General features: G+C 41.0%; 1 protein-coding gene across 1 annotated transcript in view; it reads right to left on the reverse strand.

The window, feature by feature from the left end:
- LOC137347025 (potassium voltage-gated channel subfamily KQT member 4-like) overlaps positions 1-19,239 on the reverse strand; it is a 307,740-nt gene that overhangs the window by 188,106 nt on the left and 100,395 nt on the right. The window contains exons 6-7 of the mRNA XM_068011033.1: positions 4,877-4,987; positions 3,357-3,452 (exon numbers count right to left, since the gene is read on the reverse strand). Of these exons, the coding sequence (XP_067867134.1) occupies positions 3,357-3,452; positions 4,877-4,987 (207 nt within the window). The remainder of the gene's footprint in view (positions 1-3,356; positions 3,453-4,876; positions 4,988-19,239) is intronic.

Genomic DNA, 19,239 nt, shown 5'->3' on the forward strand with positions numbered 1-19,239 from the left:
TTAACAAAAATGTATTTGTTTCAGTTTTTAAAGCTCCAGTTGTCTCAGGATTCACAGCCATTTGGGGAAGAGAGATTCAGGTTTCTTCTACTCTATGGGCTGAATTTACAGCACTTGTTATAGCACGTCATGAATGTGCTATGCTGAACGATGATTTTTGATTCATCAGTTGGAAACCTAAATTGAACTTTTAAAAAGAATGCAGCTAAGATGGCCACCACAATTTGCATTGAAATACCTCACATTCCAAGGTAGCTAGGTGGAGACACATGTCTGAATAGCCCTCAATCAGAACAATGGCTTGAGAAGTTTGAATGCTACCTAAGACATTCAAAGCCATCTTGGAACATTAACACCAGTGGAGACGAACCTCAAGGGATAATCATTGAATCAATAACACCTGAGAGAGATTAGAATTCTTGGACGTGGATCTCATTAAAGTGCAAAAGAGAATACACTGGGACAATCATGTGACAGTCTCTCAATCTGTGTGAACACTTGGAATTTCTCTTGGATACATGAGATGAGCTTTTGAGTTTTAACCAGTACAAGACCCAAAGGGGTCTGTCTGTCTCTCTCTCCAGGCAACACTGAAAGTTTCGAATTCTGTCTGCGGGCTGCAAAACATCCAAGTCTATCATTATTGCAGACAGAGATTCTGGGGAGAAAACCATCTATATCACTATATCCAAGAAAATCCTGAACCAGGTGACCATCTCTACCAGCCAGAAACTTCAGGACCACAAATTCAGCTGGAGGACAACTGAATTACCAGACTCCACAGACTGTATATTGCTTTATTTGTTCTGGACTCTAATCCAGCCAATCTATCCTTCTTCACTCTGTAACCTGTTTGCGTGTATGATTCCTCTGTGTCTGTGCATGAAAGCTGGAGCATAGTTTATTATTTTTACTTAGATCGGGTTTTGATTTTTAAGTAGAATAAACTAACCTCCTTCTTGTTTAAATTCAAGAAAACCTGTCCGATTGGTTCTTTTATGATCACTGCATCATAAAACACTCAGTGAACTGGGTTTAAAAGAAATAAATCCTGTTGCAGTCAAACAAAGAGCAGGACCAGAGGGGCCTTTTGACCCCTCTCACCTGATCATAACACTGGCAAGATCCAACTAAACTTAAATGGTGGATGCATCAATGTTTGCATATTTGTTCTTTAGAAGATATCAAGGTGCCAATTCAATCAGCTCCCTGTGGATATCTTTCAGGACCCTATTCATGTTCACTCTGCAACTGTACTGGCCGTCACTGAAGTTGGCCAGAATTCTTCCTGCAGTGAGGAAACTTCAGCAGCAGCACTTAGCGAAACCTTGTGCAATGGCTGTTCCATAACAGTGTGTTGTGGATTTGGAATTCTTAACATGATTACAGAGCTGATAATGCCATGGAGGTTTTAGATTTTAAACATAAAGCTTGTATGTGATTGGAAAGCTTCAAGCTGTTGTGACCTTTTAGCAACCCACTTAAGGTGACTAAGTACTGAAAGTCAAATTATTCAGCTATTTTGGTTTTCAGGAGCAGACCTTCTTCCAGCATTACCTTGTAGCCAGTCTTGTTCCTACTCCATAACTTCAAGCTCTCCTCCACTGCAGCTGCTTCCCATCCCAACTCTCCCTCCTCTCCCTATTCCATTACATAAGAACAAAGGAACAGAAGGAGTCCATTTAGTTCCTTGAGTCTGTTCTGCCATTCAATGAGATCATGGCTGATCTGTGGCCTAACTCCATATACAAAAATCTATCAATCTCAGATTGACAATTTACTATTGATTAAGGTCTGGCTCTAATTTTTGGACTATACCCTCTAGTTCTAGACTCGCCAAACGGCAGATATAGTTTCTTTCTATTTACCCTATCTCTTCCTCTTAATATCTTGAAAACTTTGATCAAAACACCCTTAAGCTTCTAGATTCCAGGGTATATAACCCTAGTTTGTGCAATCGCTCCTCGTAATTTAACCCTTGGAGTCCAAGTATCATTCTGATAAACCTATGCTGTGCTCCTTCCAAGGCCAATATATCCTTCCTAAGATGTTCACTGTTCACAGTATTGCAGGTGTGGTTTAACCAGGGCTTTGTAGAGCTGAAGCATGACTTTTACCCCCTTGTATTCCATTCCTCTAGATAGAAAGACCAGCATTCCATTAGCCTTTTTGATTATTTTCTGTACCTGTTCATGGCATTTTAATGATCTCTATACCTGGATACCCCCCACCTGCAAATCCCCTTGGACCTCCACTGTTTCTAGCTTTTCACTATTTCGACAGTACTCTGTTCTATCCTTTTAGAGTGCGTAATCCAAAGTGGATTACCTCACGTTTGCCGACATTGAAATCCATTTGCCACAGTTATGCCCATTCAGTAAGTCTATCGATATCTCTTTGTAATGTTACACTTTCAACTACACTGCTTACAATGCTGCCTATCTTTTTGTCACTGGCAAATTTGGATATGTAACTTTCTAATACATCATCTAAGCTGTTAAGAAAGGCGGTAAATAGTTGAGGCCACAACACAGGTCCCTGCGAGACACCACTCTGAGTCACATCCTGCCAATTAGAATACCTTCCCATTATCCCTACTCTCTCTCTCCTGCCTCTCAGCCAATTGCCTAACCAGGTCAATATTTTACCTTCAATTCCATGAGCTTCAACTTTAACGACAGTCTCATGTGAGGGACTTTATCAAATGCCTTCTGGAAGTCTATGTAACACCTAGAGACATTCCACTGTCCACGACTTTAGTTACCTCTTCAAAAAAATCATCAGTTTTGTTAGGCATGACCTACCTTTTACAAATCCATGCTGGCTCACTCTGATCAGCTGACATTTTTCAAGGTGTCTATCCTTCATTGTAGACTCTAGTCATTTCCCAACAACAGGTGTTAGGCTAGCTGGCCTGTAATTCCTTGATTTCCCTCTTTCACTATTCTTAAATAGCACAGTGACATGCACACTTTTCTAATGTAAAGGAACTGTTCCTGAATCGAGAGAACTTTGGACGATTATAATTAGGGCATTTGCAATGCTCTCACCTAATTGCCTTAAAACCCTGGGATAGAAACTATTATGATTATTCTTTCTCAGCTGTAATGGATGCCAGCAGTAGTGTGGGGCTTGGTAGGTGAAAGCCTTTTCTTTATTCCTATTACAGCCTCCTTATGTCTCTCACTGCAGTGAAGCCCAATCCCAAATTTCTGCTCAAAGCCTGTCTCCAGCTCTGAGTCTTAGGTAACAAAGCATGACGACACTATCTGACCATTTAAACAGCTTATCGTGATTGTAACCTGCACTCAATTGATGTCACATGATGCTGACAGAGTGCGTAATTCTACACTCACCTGAATGAGATTAGCGGCAGGGGTTCTTCTTTTTTCAAAGTGTTTCTGTCGATGTTGTTCTTGAACTTTGAGAGCAAACCCTGAACCCAGAATTCCCTGCAAGCAACACATCACAGTCAGTTACTATTCGGAGACCCAGCATTGGTCTAAATTGCACATTGTCAGTATTGTGAGTGGTAAGATAAGAAAATATCAGAGTCAGATATTAAAGTATTACTTTTTCCTTCTGACTTTCTATCCTCCTTTCCTGAAATTGCTAACTCTTGCAGGAAGGCCAGCATCTCTACACTACCTGATCCGACTGATCATTCTTCACATGTAAGCTTGGACAGTGAGTGATGACAGTCTATTTGACCATGGGGCAGCAGAAATAAACACAAAACTGTCCTTACCTGATATGCACTGTGTAGTAAGCATTAGAAGAACCCTCTGGCTGATTTTTCTCCTTCTTAGCCTAGGGCGCTGAGTTTAGTTATGGCATCTCTGCCACTGCCCCAGCCGAGATCATGAAACTCAGCAGTAATCAGGATCACCCTGTACTGCTCAGTAGCACACAGGGCAGCACATTTAGTGAATGACTCACTGGGGCCCATTAATTTAGCCAATCAGAAATAATTATAAAAAGGTAAAGAGCCAAACATTTTTTTTTAAATAACATTTTTTGTGGATTTTGTGCTTACTTAGGCTGGGATTGAGAGTGAACTCACACCCTGCCACTAGATGGCTGTACTTGTTTTAGAAACCAGATCCAGCACAGCAGAGAGTAAATAAAGCCTATAAGCATGTCAACACGTCCTGTTGCTGCATCTCTGCTGAGAATGCTGTGGAGCTTAGCTTTTTAAAGTTAATTGGGGGAATTTTGAAGTCAACACTCAAGCCCACTGGGATTTGGGTTGAGACCACCGAACTGATTTCAAGTAGGATCCTTGCAGCAGCAGGAGGAGATGTTCAACCGTTAGTCTAAACCAGATTTGCGTCTGGGTCCCAGAGACGGAAGGACAGTTCCAACTACAAAAGAACCATAGGTGACATGCAGAAATATATGATTTAGAATACACTCCCTGTAACGGCGGTGGAAGCAGAATCATTAATAACTTTCAAAAGGGAATTGGATACATATTTTAGAAGGGAAATTTGCTGGGCTATGGGGAAAAAGCAAGGAAGTTGGACGAATTGAATAGCTCTTTCAAAGACATAATGGGCTGAATGGCCTCCTTTTGTGATCTATCTTTCTATTATTCTAACTCCCTTCACCAGCCAGCCCCTGAATAAATGAACATCGGATTCCAACAGCCAGCACACAATTTCAGGAAAGTTCGAGTTATGGCCTGTGATGAACAATCAATGTGAAAACTTACAATATCACACAATGTACTTGAAAATTAGAACTGGAAACTGGAAGGGTTTAACTTCTGAACTGTAAAAGCATTGTCGCCAGTTTGTTTTAACTTAAGGCAGTGATTCCTAACTTCATTGTAAGCTGTTTGTAGCAGCTGCCGACAGCAGTTCTATATACTTACAGCTGGTAGAGCAAAGAAAGAGACTCCTAATAGTGCAAATCCTGCTGCCAGCATTCGACCAAGCCATGTTTGTGGTGTTTTATCACCATAACCGATTGTTGTTAGTGTAACCTGTAAAATTAGATAAGTTTTTTTCAATTGACTTTTGTAACTCATTCTAAATGCATTTTGTGTCCATAAATTTTTCTTATCTTATCCCCTTAATTGGGCTGAGTAGGTTTGGGGAGGGGAGGGCACTGTAACTGGTCAGGCAGACACTAGCACCCACTGTCCTATGGCACAGCACAACCAGATCTCTTATTCAAAATGGGAAAACTCATGTGAACCAATAGCTATGCACAGAAAGAAAGACAGACTTCCATTCTATAGCAATTTTCACAGCCACTAGATATCTCAAAGTGCTTTACAGACAATGAAGTGCTTTATTGAAGTGTAGTCACTGATGTAATGTAGGAAACGTAGCAGTCAGTTTGCACACAGCAAACTCCCACAAACAGCAATGTGATAATAAGCAGATAATCAGTTTTTGTGATGTTGATTGAGGGACAATTATTGGCCAGGACACCCCAAGGAGAACTCCCCTGCTCTTCTTCGAAATAGCACCACCGGATTTTTTACATCCACCAGAACATGTAGATGAGGTTTAATGCTGCATCCAGCATCTCCAATAGGACAGTACATGCTGAGTGCAGCACTAGATTGTCAGTCTTGATTTTTGCAATCATGTCCAGGAGTGGGACGTGAACCCAGAGACTCAGAGGTGAGAGGGCAACTACACACAACTTCATGGAGTGGAGGCATTGCAGCTCGAGAGCTCAGAAAGGAAGCACAGCACAATGAACAGCCAAACCAAACCAGCAATAAGCTGTGGGTATTTACACTACATTTCCTTAAGGATTGGATGTATCTGAACTGAGCAACCAATCAAATCAAACCTCCAATAAACAAAAACAAGAAATGCTGGAATCACTCAGCAGGTCTGGCAGCATCTGTGGAAAGAGAAGCAGAGCTAACGTTTCGGGTCAGTGACCCTTCTTCGGAACTGACAAATATTAGAAAAGTCACAGATTATAAACAAGTGAGGTGGGGGTGGGGCAAGAGATAACAAAGGAGAAGGTGCAGATTGGACCAGGCCACATAGCTGACCAAAAGATCACGGAGCAAAGGCAAACAATATGTTAATGGTGTGTTGAAAGACAAAGCATTAGTACAGATTAGGTGTGAATATACTGAATATTGAACAGCAGCAAGTGCAAACCTGAAGAAAAACAACCTGAAAAAAACAGTGGGTAAGCAAACTGAACAAACTAAGATGAAATGAAATAAATGCAAAAAAAGATTGTAAAAAATGTAAAAAGGAATGTAAAAAAAAGGAAGACAAAATAACTAAAAATGAAAGTAAAATGGGGGGCTGTCATGCTCTGAAATTATTGAACTCAATGTTCAGTCTGGCAGGCTGTAGTGTGCCTAATCGGTAGATGAGATGCTGTTCCTCGAGCTTGCGTTGATGTTCACAATGATGTTCTCAAACCTCCAATGATGCTCTGAATGTAACCTTGAATCAACGCATCATGGATTATTAACAGAGAGAGTGAAGGTGAGAAAACCTGAGATAATGAGAGTCTTGATAGAGAGAGAGAGAGAGAGTGAGAAAATGCTGAGATAATGAGAGTGCTGATAGAGTGAGAGTGAGAAAATGCTGAGATAATGAGAGTGCTGATAGAGAGAGAGTGAAAGTGAGAAAATGCTGAGATAATGAGAGTGCTGATAGAGAGAGAGTGAGAAAATACTGAGATAATGAGAGTGCTGATAGAGAGAGTGAGAGAGTGAGAAAATGCTGAGATAATGAGAGTGCTGATAGAGTGAGAGAGAGAAAATGCTGAGATAATGAGAGTGCTGATGGTGAGAGAGTGAGTGAGAAAATGCTGAGATAATGAGAGTTCTGATAGAGAGAGAGGGAGAGGGAGAAAATGCTGAGATAATGCGAGTCCAGACAGAGAGTGAGAGTGAGAAATTGAGAGTCCTGATAGAGAGAGAGAGTGAGAAAATGCTGAGATAATGAGAGTGCTCATAGAGAGAGAGAGAGAGAGATAGAGAAAATGCAGAGATAATGAGTGCTGACAGAGAGAGAGTGAGAAAATGCTGAGATAATGAGAGTCATGAAAGAGAGAGAGAGTGAGAAAATGCTGAGATAATGAGAGTCCTGATAGAGAGAGTGAGAGTGAGAAAATGCTGAGATAATGAGAGTCCTGATAGAGAGCGAGAGTGTGAAAAAAGGTGAGATAATGAGAGTGTTGATAGCGAGAGAGTGAGAAAATGCTGAGATAATGAGAGTCCAGATAGAGAGTGAGAGAGTGATAAAATGGTGAGATAATGAGTGCTGCTAGAGAGAGAGAGTGAGAAAATGCTGAGATAATCAGATTGCTCAAAGAGAGAGAGAGAGCGAGAAAATGCTGAGATAATGAGAGTCCTGATAGAGAGGGAGAAAGAGTCAGAAAATGCTGAGATAATGAAAGTGCTGATAGAGAGTGAGAGAGTGATAAAATGGTGAGATAATGAGTGCTGATAGAGAGAGAGAGTGAGAAAATGCTGAGATAATCAGATTGCTCATAGAGAGAGAGAGAGAGATAGAGAAAATGCTGAGATAATGAGAGTGCTGATAGAGAGTGAGAGAGTGATAAAATGGTGAGATAATGAGTGCTGATAGAGAGGGAGAAAGAGTCAGAAAATGCTGAGATAATGAAAGTGCTGATAGAGAGAGTGAGAGAGTGAGAAAATGCTGAGATAATGAGAGTCCTGATAGAGAGAGAGAATGTCAGAAAATGCTGAGATAATGAAAGTGCTGATAGAGAGAGTGAGAAAATGCTGAAATAATGAGAGTCCTGATAGAGAGAGAGTGAGAGAGTGAGAAAATGCTGAGGTAATGAGAGTCCTGATAGAGAGAGAGAATGTCAGAAAATGCTGAGATAATGAAAGTGCTGATAGAGAGAGTGAGAAAATGCTGAAATAATGAGAGTCCTGAGAGAGAGAGAGAGAGAGAGAGAGAGAGAGAGAGAATGAGAAAATGCTGAGATAATGAGAGTCCTGATAGAGAGAGAGAGAGTGTGAAAAAATGCTGAGATAATAAGAGTGCTGATGGAGAGAGAGTGAGAAAATGCTGAGATAATGAGAGTCCTGAGAGAGGGAGAGAGAGGGAGAAAATGCTGAGATAATGAAAGTGCTGATAGAGAAAGTGAGAAAATGCTGAAATAATGAGAGTCCTGATAGAGAGAGAGAGAGAGAGAGAGAGAGAGAGAGAGAGAAAATGCTGAGATAATGAGAGTGTTGATAGAGAGAGAGAGAGAGAGAGAGAAAATGCTGAGATAATGAGAGTGTTGATAGAGAGAGAGTGAGAAAATGCTGAGATAATGAGAGTCCTGATAGAGAGAGAGAGTGTGAAAAAATGCTGAGATAATGAGTGTTGATAGAGAGAGAGTGAGAAAATGCTGAGATGATGAGTCCTGATAGAGACAGAGAGTGTGAAAAAATGCTGAGATAATGAGAGTCCTGAGAGAGAGAGAGAGAGAGAGAAAGAGAGAGAGAGAGAAAATGCTGAGATAATGAGAGTGTTGATAGAGAGAGAGTGAGAAAATGCTGAGATAATGAGAGTCCTGATAGAGAGAGAGAGTGAGAAAATGCTGAGATAATGAGAGTGCTCATAGAGAGAGAGAGAGAAAATGCTGAGATAATGAGAGTCCTGACAGAGAGAGAGAGTGTGAAAAAAGGTGAGATAATGAGAGAGCTGATAGAGAGAGAGTGAGAAAATGCTGAGATAATGAGAGTCCGGATACAGAGAGAGAGAGTGAGAAAATGCTGAGATCATGAGAGTCCTGATAGAGAGAGAGAGAGAGAGAAAATGCTGAGATAATGAGAGTGTTGATAGAGAGAGAGAGAGAGAGAAAATGCTGAGATAATGAGAGTCCGGATACAGAGAGAGAGAGTGTGAAAAAAGGTGAGATAATGAGAGAGCTGATAGAGAGAGAGTGAGAAAATGCTGAGATAATGAGAGTCCTGACAGAGAGAGAGTGTGTGAAAAAAGGTGAGATAATGAGAGAGCTGAGTGACAGAGAGTGAGAAAATGCTGAGATAATGAGAGTCCGGATACAGAGAGAGAGACTGAGAAAATGCTGAGATAATGAGAGTCCTGATAGAGAGAGAGAGAGAGAAAATGCTGAGATAATGAGAGTCCTGATAGAGAGAGAGAGAGAAAATGCTGTGATAGTGAGAGTGCTGACAGAGAGAGAGAGTGTGAAAATGCGGAGATAATGAGAGTGCTGACAGAGAGAGAGAGTGTGAAAAAAGGTGCGATAATGAGAGTGCTCATAGAGAGAGAGAGAAAGTGAGAAAATGCTGAGATAATGAGAGACCTGATAGAGAGAGAGAGAGAGAGAAAATGCTGTGATGATGAGAGTCCGGATACAGAGAGAGAGAGTGTGAAAAAAGGTGAGATAATGAGAGAGCTGATAGAGAGAGAGTGAGAAAATGCTGAGATAATGAGAGTGCTCATAGAGAGAGAGAGAGAAAATGCTGAGATAATGAGAGTCCGCATACAGAGAGAGAGAGTGTGAAAAAAGGTGAGATAATGAGAGAGCTGATAGAGAGAGAGTGAGAAAATGCTGAGATAATTAGATTGCTGATGGAGAGAGAGTGAGTGAGAAAATGCTGAGATAATGAGAGTCCTGATAGAGAGAGAGAGAGAGAAAATGCTGAGATAATGAGAGTCCTGAAAGAGAGAGAGAGAGAAAATGCTGTGATAGTGAGAGTGCTGACAGAGAGAGAGAGTGTGAAAAAAGGTGAGATAATGAGAGTGCTCATAGAGAGAGAGAGAAAGTGAGAAAATGCTGAGATAATGAGAGACCTGATAGAGAGAGAGAGAGAGAGAAAATGCTGTGATGATGAGAGTCCGGATACAGAGAGAGAGAGTGTGAAAAAAGGTGAGATAATGAGAGAGCTGATAGAGAGAGAGTGAGAAAATGCTGAGATAATGAGAGTCCGGATACAGAGAGAGAGAGTGTGAAAAAAGGTGAGATAATGAGAGAGCTGATAGAGAGAGAGTGAGAAAATGCTGAGATAATGAGAGTCCTGATAGAGAGAGAGAGTGAGAAAATGCTGAGATAATGAGAGTCCTGATAGAGAGAGAGAGTGAGAAAATGCTGAGATAATGAGTGTCCTGATAGAGAGAGAGAGTGAGAAAATGCTGAGATAATGAGAGACCTGATAGAGAGAGAGAGGGAGAAAATGCTGAGATAATGAGAGACCTGATAGAGAGAGAGAGTGAGAAAATGCTGAGATAATGAGAGACCTGATAGAGAGAGAGAGAGAGAGAAAATGCTGTGATGATGAGAGTCCGGATACAGAGAGAGAGAGTGTGAAAAAAGGTGAGATAATGAGAGAGCTGATAGAGAGAGAGTGAGAAAATGCTGAGATAATGAGAGTGCTCATAGAGAGAGAGAGAGAGAAAATGCTGAGATAATGAGAGTCCTGATAGAGAGAGAGAGTGAGAAAATGCTGAGATAATGAGAGACCTGATAGAGAGAGAGAGAGAGAGAAAATGCTGTGATGATGAGAGTCCGGATACAGAGAGAGAGAGTGTGAAAAAAGGTGAGATAATGAGAGTGCTCATAGAGAGAGAGAGAAAGTGAGAAAATGCTGAGATAATGAGAGTCCTGATAGAGAGAGAGAGTGAGAAAATGCTGAGAAAATGAGAGACCTGATAGAGAGAGAGAGTGAGAAAATGCTGAGATAATGAGAGACCTGATAGAGAGAGAGAGTGAGAAAATGCTGAGATAATGAGAGACCTGATAGAGAGAGAGAGAGAAAATGCTGTGATGATGAGAGTCCGGATACAGAGAGAGAGAGTGTGAAAAAAGGTGAGATAATGAGAGAGCTGATAGAGAGAGAGAGAGAAAATGCTGAGATAATGAGAGTCCTGATAGAGAGAGAGAGAGAGAAAATGCTGTGATAATGAGAGTCCTGATAGAGAGAGAGAGAGAGAGAGAAAATGCTGAGATAATGAGAGTCCTGATAGAGAGAGAGAGAGAGAGAAAATGCTGTGATAGTGAGAGTGCTGACAGAGAGAGAGAGTGTGAAAATACTGAGATAATGAGAGTGCTGACAGAGAGAGAGAGTGTGAAAAAAGGTGAGATAATGAGAGTGCTCATAGAGAGAGAGAGAAAGTGAGAAAATGCTGAGATAATGAGAGACCTGATAGAGAGAGAGAGAGAGAGAGAAAATGCTGTGATGATGAGAGTCCGGATACAGAGAGAGAGAGTGAGAAAAAAGGTGAGATAATGAGAGAGCTGATAGAGAGAGAGTGAGAAAATGCTGAGATAATGAGAGTGCTCATAGAGAGAGAGAGAGAAAATGCTGAGATAATGAGAGTCCTGATAGAGAGAGAGAGTGTGTGAAAAAAGGTGAGATAATGAGAGAGCTGATAGAGAGAGTGAGAAAATGCTGAGATAATGAGAGTCCGGATACAGAGAGAGAGAGTGTGAAAAAAGGTGAGATAATGAGAGAGCTGATAGAGAGAGTGAGAAAATGCTGAGATAATGAGAGTGCTGACAGAGAGAGAGAGAGAAAATGCTGAGATAATGAGAGTCCGGATACAGAGAGAGAGAGTGAGAAAATGCTGAGATAATGAGAGTCCTGATAGAGAGAGAGAGAGAGAGTGAGAAAATGCTGAGATAGTGAGAGTGCTGATGGAGAGAGAGAGAGAAAGAGAGTGAGAAAATGCTGAGATAGTGAGAGTGCTGATGGAGAAAGAGTGACAAAATGCTGAGAAAAGGAGAGTGTTGATAGAAGAGAGTGAGAAAATGCTGAGATAATGAGAATGTTGGTAGAAGAGAGAGAGTGGGAAAATGCATAGATAATGAGAGTGTTGAGAGAGAGAGTGTGAGAAAATGCTGAGATAATGAGAGTGCTGATAGAGAGAGAGAGAGTGAGAACATGCTGAGATAATAAGTGTGCTAATAGAGAGAGAGTGAGAAAATGCTGAGATAGTGAAGTGCTGACAGAGAGAGAGTGTGAGAAAATGCTGAGATAATGAGAGTGCTGATAGAGAGAGAGAGAGAGAGAGTGAGAAAATGCTGAGATAATAAGTGTGCTGATACAGAGAGAGTGTAAAAATGCTGAGATAATGAGAGTGCTGATAGAGAGAGAGAGAGAATGAGAAAATGCTGAGATAATGAGAGTCCTGATGGAGAGAGAGAGTGAGAAAATGCTGAGATAATGAGAGTGCTGATCGAGAGAGTGAGAAAATGCAGAGATAATGAGAGTCTTGATTAAGAGAGAGAATGAATGAGAAAATGCTGAGATATTGAGAGTGCTGATAGAGAGAGAGAGAGAGAGTGAGAAAATGCTGAGATAATGAGAATGTTGATAGAAGAGAGTGAGTGAGAAAATGCTGAGATAATGAGAGTGCTGATAGAAAGTGAGTGAGAAAATGCTGAGATAATGGGAGTCCTGATAGAGAGAGAGAGTGAGAAAATGCTGAGATAATGAGAGTCCTGAAAGAGAGAGAGAGAGAGAGAAAATGCTGTGATAGTGAGAGTGCTGACAGAGAGAGAGAGTGTGAAAAAAGGTGAGATAATGAGAGTGCTCATAGAGAGAGAGAGAAAGTGAGAAAATGCTGAGATAATGAGAGACCTGATAGAGAGAGAGAGAGAGAGAAAATGCTGTGATGATGAGAGTCCGGATACAGAGAGAGAGTGTGAAAAAAGGTGAGATAATGAGAGAGCTGATAGAGAGAGAGTGAGAAAATGCTGAGATAATGAGAGTCCGGATACAGAGAGAGAGAGTGTGAAAAAAGGTGAGATAATGAGAGAGCTGATAGAGAGAGAGTGAGAAAATGCTGAGATAATGAGAGACCTGATAGAGAGAGAGAGGGAGAAAATGCTGAGATAATGAGAGACGTGATAGAGAGAGAGAGTGAGAAAATGCTGAGATAATGAGAGTCCTGATAGAGAGAGAGAGTGAGAAAATGCTGAGATAATGAGAGTCCTGATAGAGAGAGAGAGTGAGAAAATGCTGAGATAATGAGAGTCCTGATAGAGAGAGAGAGTGAGAAAATGCTGAGATAATGAGAGACCTGATAGAGAGAGAGAGTGAGAAAATGCTGAGATAATGAGAGACCTGATAGAGAGAGAGAGTGAGAAAATGCTGAGATAATGAGAGACCTGATAGAGAGAGAGAGAGAGAGAAAATGCTGTGATGATGAGAGTCCGGATACAGAGAGAGAGAGTGTGAAAAAAGGTGAGATAATGAGAGAGCTGATAGAGAGAGAGTGAGAAAATGCTGAGATAATGAGAGTGCTCATAGAGAGAGAGAGAGAAAATGCTGAGATAATGAGAGTCCTGATAGAGAGAGAGAGTGAGAAAATGCTGAGATAATGAGAGACCTGATAGAGAGAGAGAGAGAGAGAAAATGCTGTGATGATGAGAGTCCGGATACAGAGAGAGAGAGTGTGAAAAAAGGTGAGATAATGAGAGTGCTCATAGAGAGAGAGAGAAAGTGAGAAAATGCTGAGATAATGAGAGTCCTGATAGAGAGAGAGAGTGAGAAAATGCTGAGAAAATGAGAGACCTGATAGAGAGAGAGAGTGAGAAAATGCTGAGATAATGAGAGACCTGATAGAGAGAGAGAGTGAGAAAATGCTGAGATAATGAGAGACCTGATAGAGAGAGAGAGAGAAAATGCTGTGATGATGAGAGTCCGGATACAGAGAGAGAGAGTGTGAAAAAAGGTGAGATAATGAGAGAGCTGATAGAGAGAGAGAGAGAAAATGCTGAGATAATGAGAGTCCTGATAGAGAGAGAGAGAGAGAGAAAATGCTGTGATAATGAGAGTCCTGATAGAGAGAGAGAGAGAGAGAGAAAATGCTGAGATAATGAGAGTCCTGATAGAGAGAGAGAGAGAGAGAAAATGCTGTGATAGTGAGAGTGCTGACAGAGAGAGAGAGTGTGAAAATACTGAGATAATGAGAGTGCTGACAGAGAGAGAGAGTGTGAAAAAGGGTGAGATAATGAGAGTGCTCATAGAGAGAGAGAGAAAGTGAGAAAATGCTGAGATAATGAGAGACCTGATAGAGAGAGAGAGAGAGAGAAAATGCTGTGATGATGAGAGTCCGGATACAGAGAGAGAGAGTGAGAAAAAAGGTGAGATAATGAGAGAGCTGATAGAGAGAGAGTGAGAAAATGCTGAGATAATGAGAGTGCTCATAGAGAGAGAGAGAGAAAATGCTGAGATAATGAGAGTCCTGATAGAGAGAGAGAGTGTGTGAAAAAAGGTGAGATAATGAGAGAGCTGATAGAGAGAGTGAGAAAATGCTGAGATAATGAGAGTCCGGATACAGAGAGAGAGAGTGTGAAAAAAGGTGAGATAATGAGAGAGCTGATAGAGAGAGTGAGAAAATGCTGAGATAATGAGAGTGCTGACAGAGAGAGAGAGAGAAAATGCTGAGATAATGAGAGTCCGGATACAGAGAGAGAGAGTGAGAAAATGCTGAGATAATGAGAGTCCTGATAGAGAGAGAGAGAGAGAGTGAGAAAATGCTGAGATAGTGAGAGTGCTGATGGAGAGAGAGAGAGAAAGAGAGTGAGAAAATGCTGAGATAGTGAGAGTGCTGATGGAGAAAGAGTGACAAAATGCTGAGAAAAGGAGAGTGTTGATAGAAGAGAGTGAGAAAATGCTGAGATAATGAGAATGTTGGTAGAAGAGAGAGAGTGGGAAAATGCATAGATAATGAGAGTGTTGAGAGAGAGAGTGTGAGAAAATGCTGAGATAATGAGAGTGCTGATAGAGAGAGAGAGAGTGAGAACATGCTGAGATAATAAGTGTGCTGATAGAGAGAGCGTGAGAAAATGCTGAGATAGTGAAGTGCTGACAGAGAGAGAGTGTGAGAAAATGCTGAGATAATGAGAGTGCTGATAGATAGAGAGAGAGAGAGAGAGAGAGTGAGAAAATGCTGAGATAATAAGTGTGCTGATACAGAGAGAGTGAGAAAATGCTGAGATAATGAGAGTGCTGATAGAGAGAGAGAGAGAATGAGAAAATGCTGAGATAATGAGAGTCCTGATGGAGAGAGAGAGTGAGAAAATGCTGAGATAATGAGAGTGCTGATCGAGAGAGTGAGAAAATGCAAAGATAATGAGAGTCTTGATTAAGAGAGAGAATGAATGAGAAAATGCTGAGATATTGAGAGTGCTGATAGAGAGAGAGAGAGAGTGAGAAAATGCTGAGATAATGAGAATGTTGATAGAAGAGAGTGAGTGAGAAAATGCTGAGATAATGAGAGTGCTGATAGAAAGTGAGTGAGAAAATGCTGAGATAATGGGAGTCCTGATAGAGAGAGAGAGTGAGAAAATGCTGAGATAGTGAGAGTGCTGATAGAGAGAGAGAGAGAGTGAGAAAATGCTGTGATAATGAGAATGTTGATAGAAGAGAGTGAGTGAGAAAATGCTGAGATAATGAGAGTGCTGATAGAAAGTGAGTGAGAAAATGCTGAGATAGTGAGAGTGCTGATCAAGAGAGAGAGAGAGAGAGAGAGAGTGAGAAAATGCTGAGATAGTGAGAGTGCTGATGGAGAAAGAGTGACAAAATGCTGAGAAAAGGAGAGTGTTGATAGAAGAGAGTGAGAAAATGCTGAGATAATGAGAATGTTGGTAGAAGAGAGAGAGTGGGAAAATGCATAGATAATGAGAGTGTTGAGAGAGAGAGTGTGAGAAAATGCTGAGATAATGAGAGTGCTGATAGAGAGAGAGAGAGTGAGAACATGCTGAGATAATAAGTGTGCTGATAGAGAGAGAGTGAGAAAATGCTGAGATAGTGAAGTGCTGACAGAGAGAGAGTGTGAGAAAATGCTGAGATAATGAGAGTGCTGATAGAGAGAGAGAGAGAGAGAGAGAGTGAGAAAATGCTGAGATAGTGAAGTGCTGACAGAGAGAGAGTGTGAGAAAATGCTGAGATAATGAGAGTGCTGATAGAGAGAGAGAGAGAGAGAGTGAGAAAATGCTGAGATAATAAGTGTGCTGATACAGAGAGAGTGAGAAAATGCTGAGATAATGAGAGTGCTGATAGAGAGAGAGAGAGAATGAGAAAATGCTGAGATAATGAGAGTCCTGATGGAGAGAGAGAGTGAGAAAATGCTGAGATAATGAGAGTGCTGATCGAGAGAGTGAGAAAATGCAGAGATAATGAGAGTCTTGATTAAGAGAGAGAATGAATGAGAAAATGCTGAGATATTGAGAGTGCTGATAGAGAGAGAGAGTGAGAAAATGCTGAGATAATGAGATTCCTGGTAGAGAGAGAGAGTGAGAAAATGCTGAGATAATGAGAGTGCTGATAGAAAGTGAGTGAGAAAATGCTGAGATAATGAGAGTGCTGATAGAGAGAGAGAGTGAGAAAATGCTGAGATAATGAGATTCCTGGTAGAGAGAGAGAGTGAGAAAATGCTGAGATAATGAGAGTGCTGATAGAGAGAGAGAGTGAGAAAATGCTGAGATAATGAGATTCCTGATAGAGAGAGAGAGAAAATGCTGAGATAATGAGAGTCCTGATAGAGAGAGAGAGTGAGAAAATGCTGAGATAATGAGAGTGCTGATAGAGAGAGAGAGTGAGAAAATGCTGAGATAATGAGAGTGCTGATAGAGAGAGAGAGTGAGAAAATGCTGAGATAATGAGATTCCTGATAGAGAGAGAGAGTGAGAAAATGCTGAGATAATGAGAGTCCTGATAGAGAGAGAGGGTGAGAAAATGCTGAGATAATGAGATTCCTGATAGAGAGAGAGAGTGAGAAAATGCTGAGATAATGTGAGTGCTGATAGAGAGAGAGAGAGTGAGAAAATGTTGAGATAATGAGAGTGCTGATCGAGAGAGTGAGAAAATGCTGAGATAATGAGAGTCCTGATAGGGAGAGAGAATGAGAAAATGCTGAGATAGTGAGAGTCCTGATAGAGAGAGAGAGAGTGAGAAAATGCTGAGATAGTGAGAGTGCTGATAGAGAGAGAGAGAGAGTGAGAAAATGCTGAGATAATGAGAGTCCTGATAGGGAGAGAGAATGAGAAAATGCTGAGATAGCGAGAGTGCTGATAGAGAGAGAGAGAGCGTGAGAAAATGCTGAGATAATGAGAGTGCTGACAGAGAGAGAGAGAGAGAGAGTGAGAAAATGTTGAGATAATAAGTGTGCTGATAGAGAGAGAGTGAGAAAATGCTGAGATAATGAGAGTGCTGATAGAGAGAGAGAGAGAATGAGAAAATGCTGAGATAATGAGAGTCCTGATGGAGAGAGAGAGTGAGAAAATGCTGAGATAAAGAGAGTGCTGATCGAGAGAGTGAGAAAATGCAGAGATAATGAGAGTCTTGATTAAGAGACAGAATGAATGAGAAAATGCTGAGATATTGAGAGTGCTGATAGAGAGAGAGAGAGAGAGTGAGAAAATGCTGAGATAATGAGAATGTTGATAGAAGAGAGTGAGTGAGAAAATGCTGAGATAATGAGAGTGCTGATAGAAAGTGAGTGAGAAAATGCTGAGATAATGAGAGTCCTGATAGAGAGAGAGAGTGAGAAAATGCTGAGATAGTGAGAGTGCTGATAGAGAGAGAGAGAGAGTGAGAAAATGCTGAGATAATGAGAATGTTGATAGAAGAGAGTGAGTGAGAAAATGCTGAGATAATGAGAGTGCTGATAGAAAGTGAGTGAGAAAATGCTGAGATAATGAGAGTCCTGATAGAGAGAGAGAGTGAGAAAATGCTGAGATAGTGAGAGTCCTGATAGAGAGAGTGAGAAAATGCTGAGATAGTGAGAGTTCTGATAGAGAGAGAGAGTGAGAAAATGCTGAGATAATGAGAGTCCTGATAGAGAGAGAGAGTGAGAAAATGCTGAGATAGTGAGAGTCCTGATAGAGAGAGAGAGTGAGAAAATGCTGAGATAATGAGAGTCCTGATAGAGAGAGAGAGTGAGAAAATGCTGATAGTGAGAGTCCTGATAGAGAGAGAGAGTGAGAAAATGCTGAGATAATGAGAGTCCTGATCGAGAGAGAGAGTGAGAAAATGCTGAGATAGTGAGAGTCCTGATAGAGAGAGAGAGAGTGAGAAAATGCTAAGATAATGAGAGTCCTGATAGAGAGAGTGAGAAAATGCTGAGATAATGAGAGTGCTGATAGAGAGAGAGAGTGAGAAAATGCTGAGATAATGAGATTCCTGGTAGAGAGAGAGAGTGAGAAAATTCTGAGATAATGAGAGTGCTGATAGAGAGAGAGAGTGAGAAAATGCTGAGATAATGAGATTCCTGATAGAGAGAGAGAGTGAGAAAATGCTGAGATAATGAGAGTCCTGATAGAGAGAGAGAGTGAGAAAATGCTGAGATAATGAGAGTGCTGATAGAAAGTGAGTGAGAAAATGCTGAGATAATGAGAGTGCTGATAGAGAGAGAGAGTGAGAAAATGCTGAGATAATGAGATTCCTGATAGAGAGAGAGAGTGAGAAAATGCTGAGATAATGAGAGTGCTGATAGAGAGAGAGAGTGAGAAAATGCTGAGATAATGAGATTCCTGATAGAGAGAGAGAGTGAGAAAATGCTGAGATAATGAGAGTCCTGATAGAGAGAGAGGGTGAGAAAATGCTGAGATAATGAGATTCCTGATAGAGAGAGAGATTGAGAAAATGCTGAGATAATGTGAGTGCTGATAGAGAGAGAGAGAGTGAGAAAATGCTGAGATAATGAGAGTGCTGATCGAGAGAGTGAGAAAATGCTGAGATAATGAGAGTCCTGATAGGGAGAGAGAATGAGAAAATGCTGAGATAGTGAGAGTCCTGATAGAGAGAGAGAGAGTGAGAAAATGCTGAGATAGTGAGAGTGCTGATAGAGAGAGAGAGAGAGTGAGAAAATGCTGAAATAATGAGAGTCCTGATAGGGAGAGAGAATGAGAAAATGCTGAGATAGCGAGAGTGCTGATAGAGAGAGAGAGAGAGCGTGAGAAAATGCTGAGATAATGAGAGTCCTGATAAAGAGAGAGAGAGAGTGAGTGAGAAAATGCTGAGATAATGGGAGTCCTGATAGAGAGTGAGTGAGAAAATGCTGAGATAATGGGAGTCCTGATAGATAGATAGAGAGAGAGAGAGAGAGAGAGTGAGAAAACGCTGAGATAATGGGAGTCCTGATAGATAGATAGAGAGAGAGAGAGAGAGTGAGAAAATGCTGAGATAATGAGAGTCCTGATAGAGAGAGAGAGAGAGTGAGAAAATGCTGAGATAATGAGAGTCCTGATAGAGAGAGATAGAGAGTGAGAAAATGCTGAGATAATGAGAGTCCTGATAGAGAGAGAGAGAGA

The sequence above is a fragment of the Heterodontus francisci genome, chromosome 31 (assembly GCF_036365525.1).
Source record: "Heterodontus francisci isolate sHetFra1 chromosome 31, sHetFra1.hap1, whole genome shotgun sequence".
NCBI lineage: Eukaryota > Metazoa > Chordata > Chondrichthyes > Heterodontiformes > Heterodontidae > Heterodontus > Heterodontus francisci.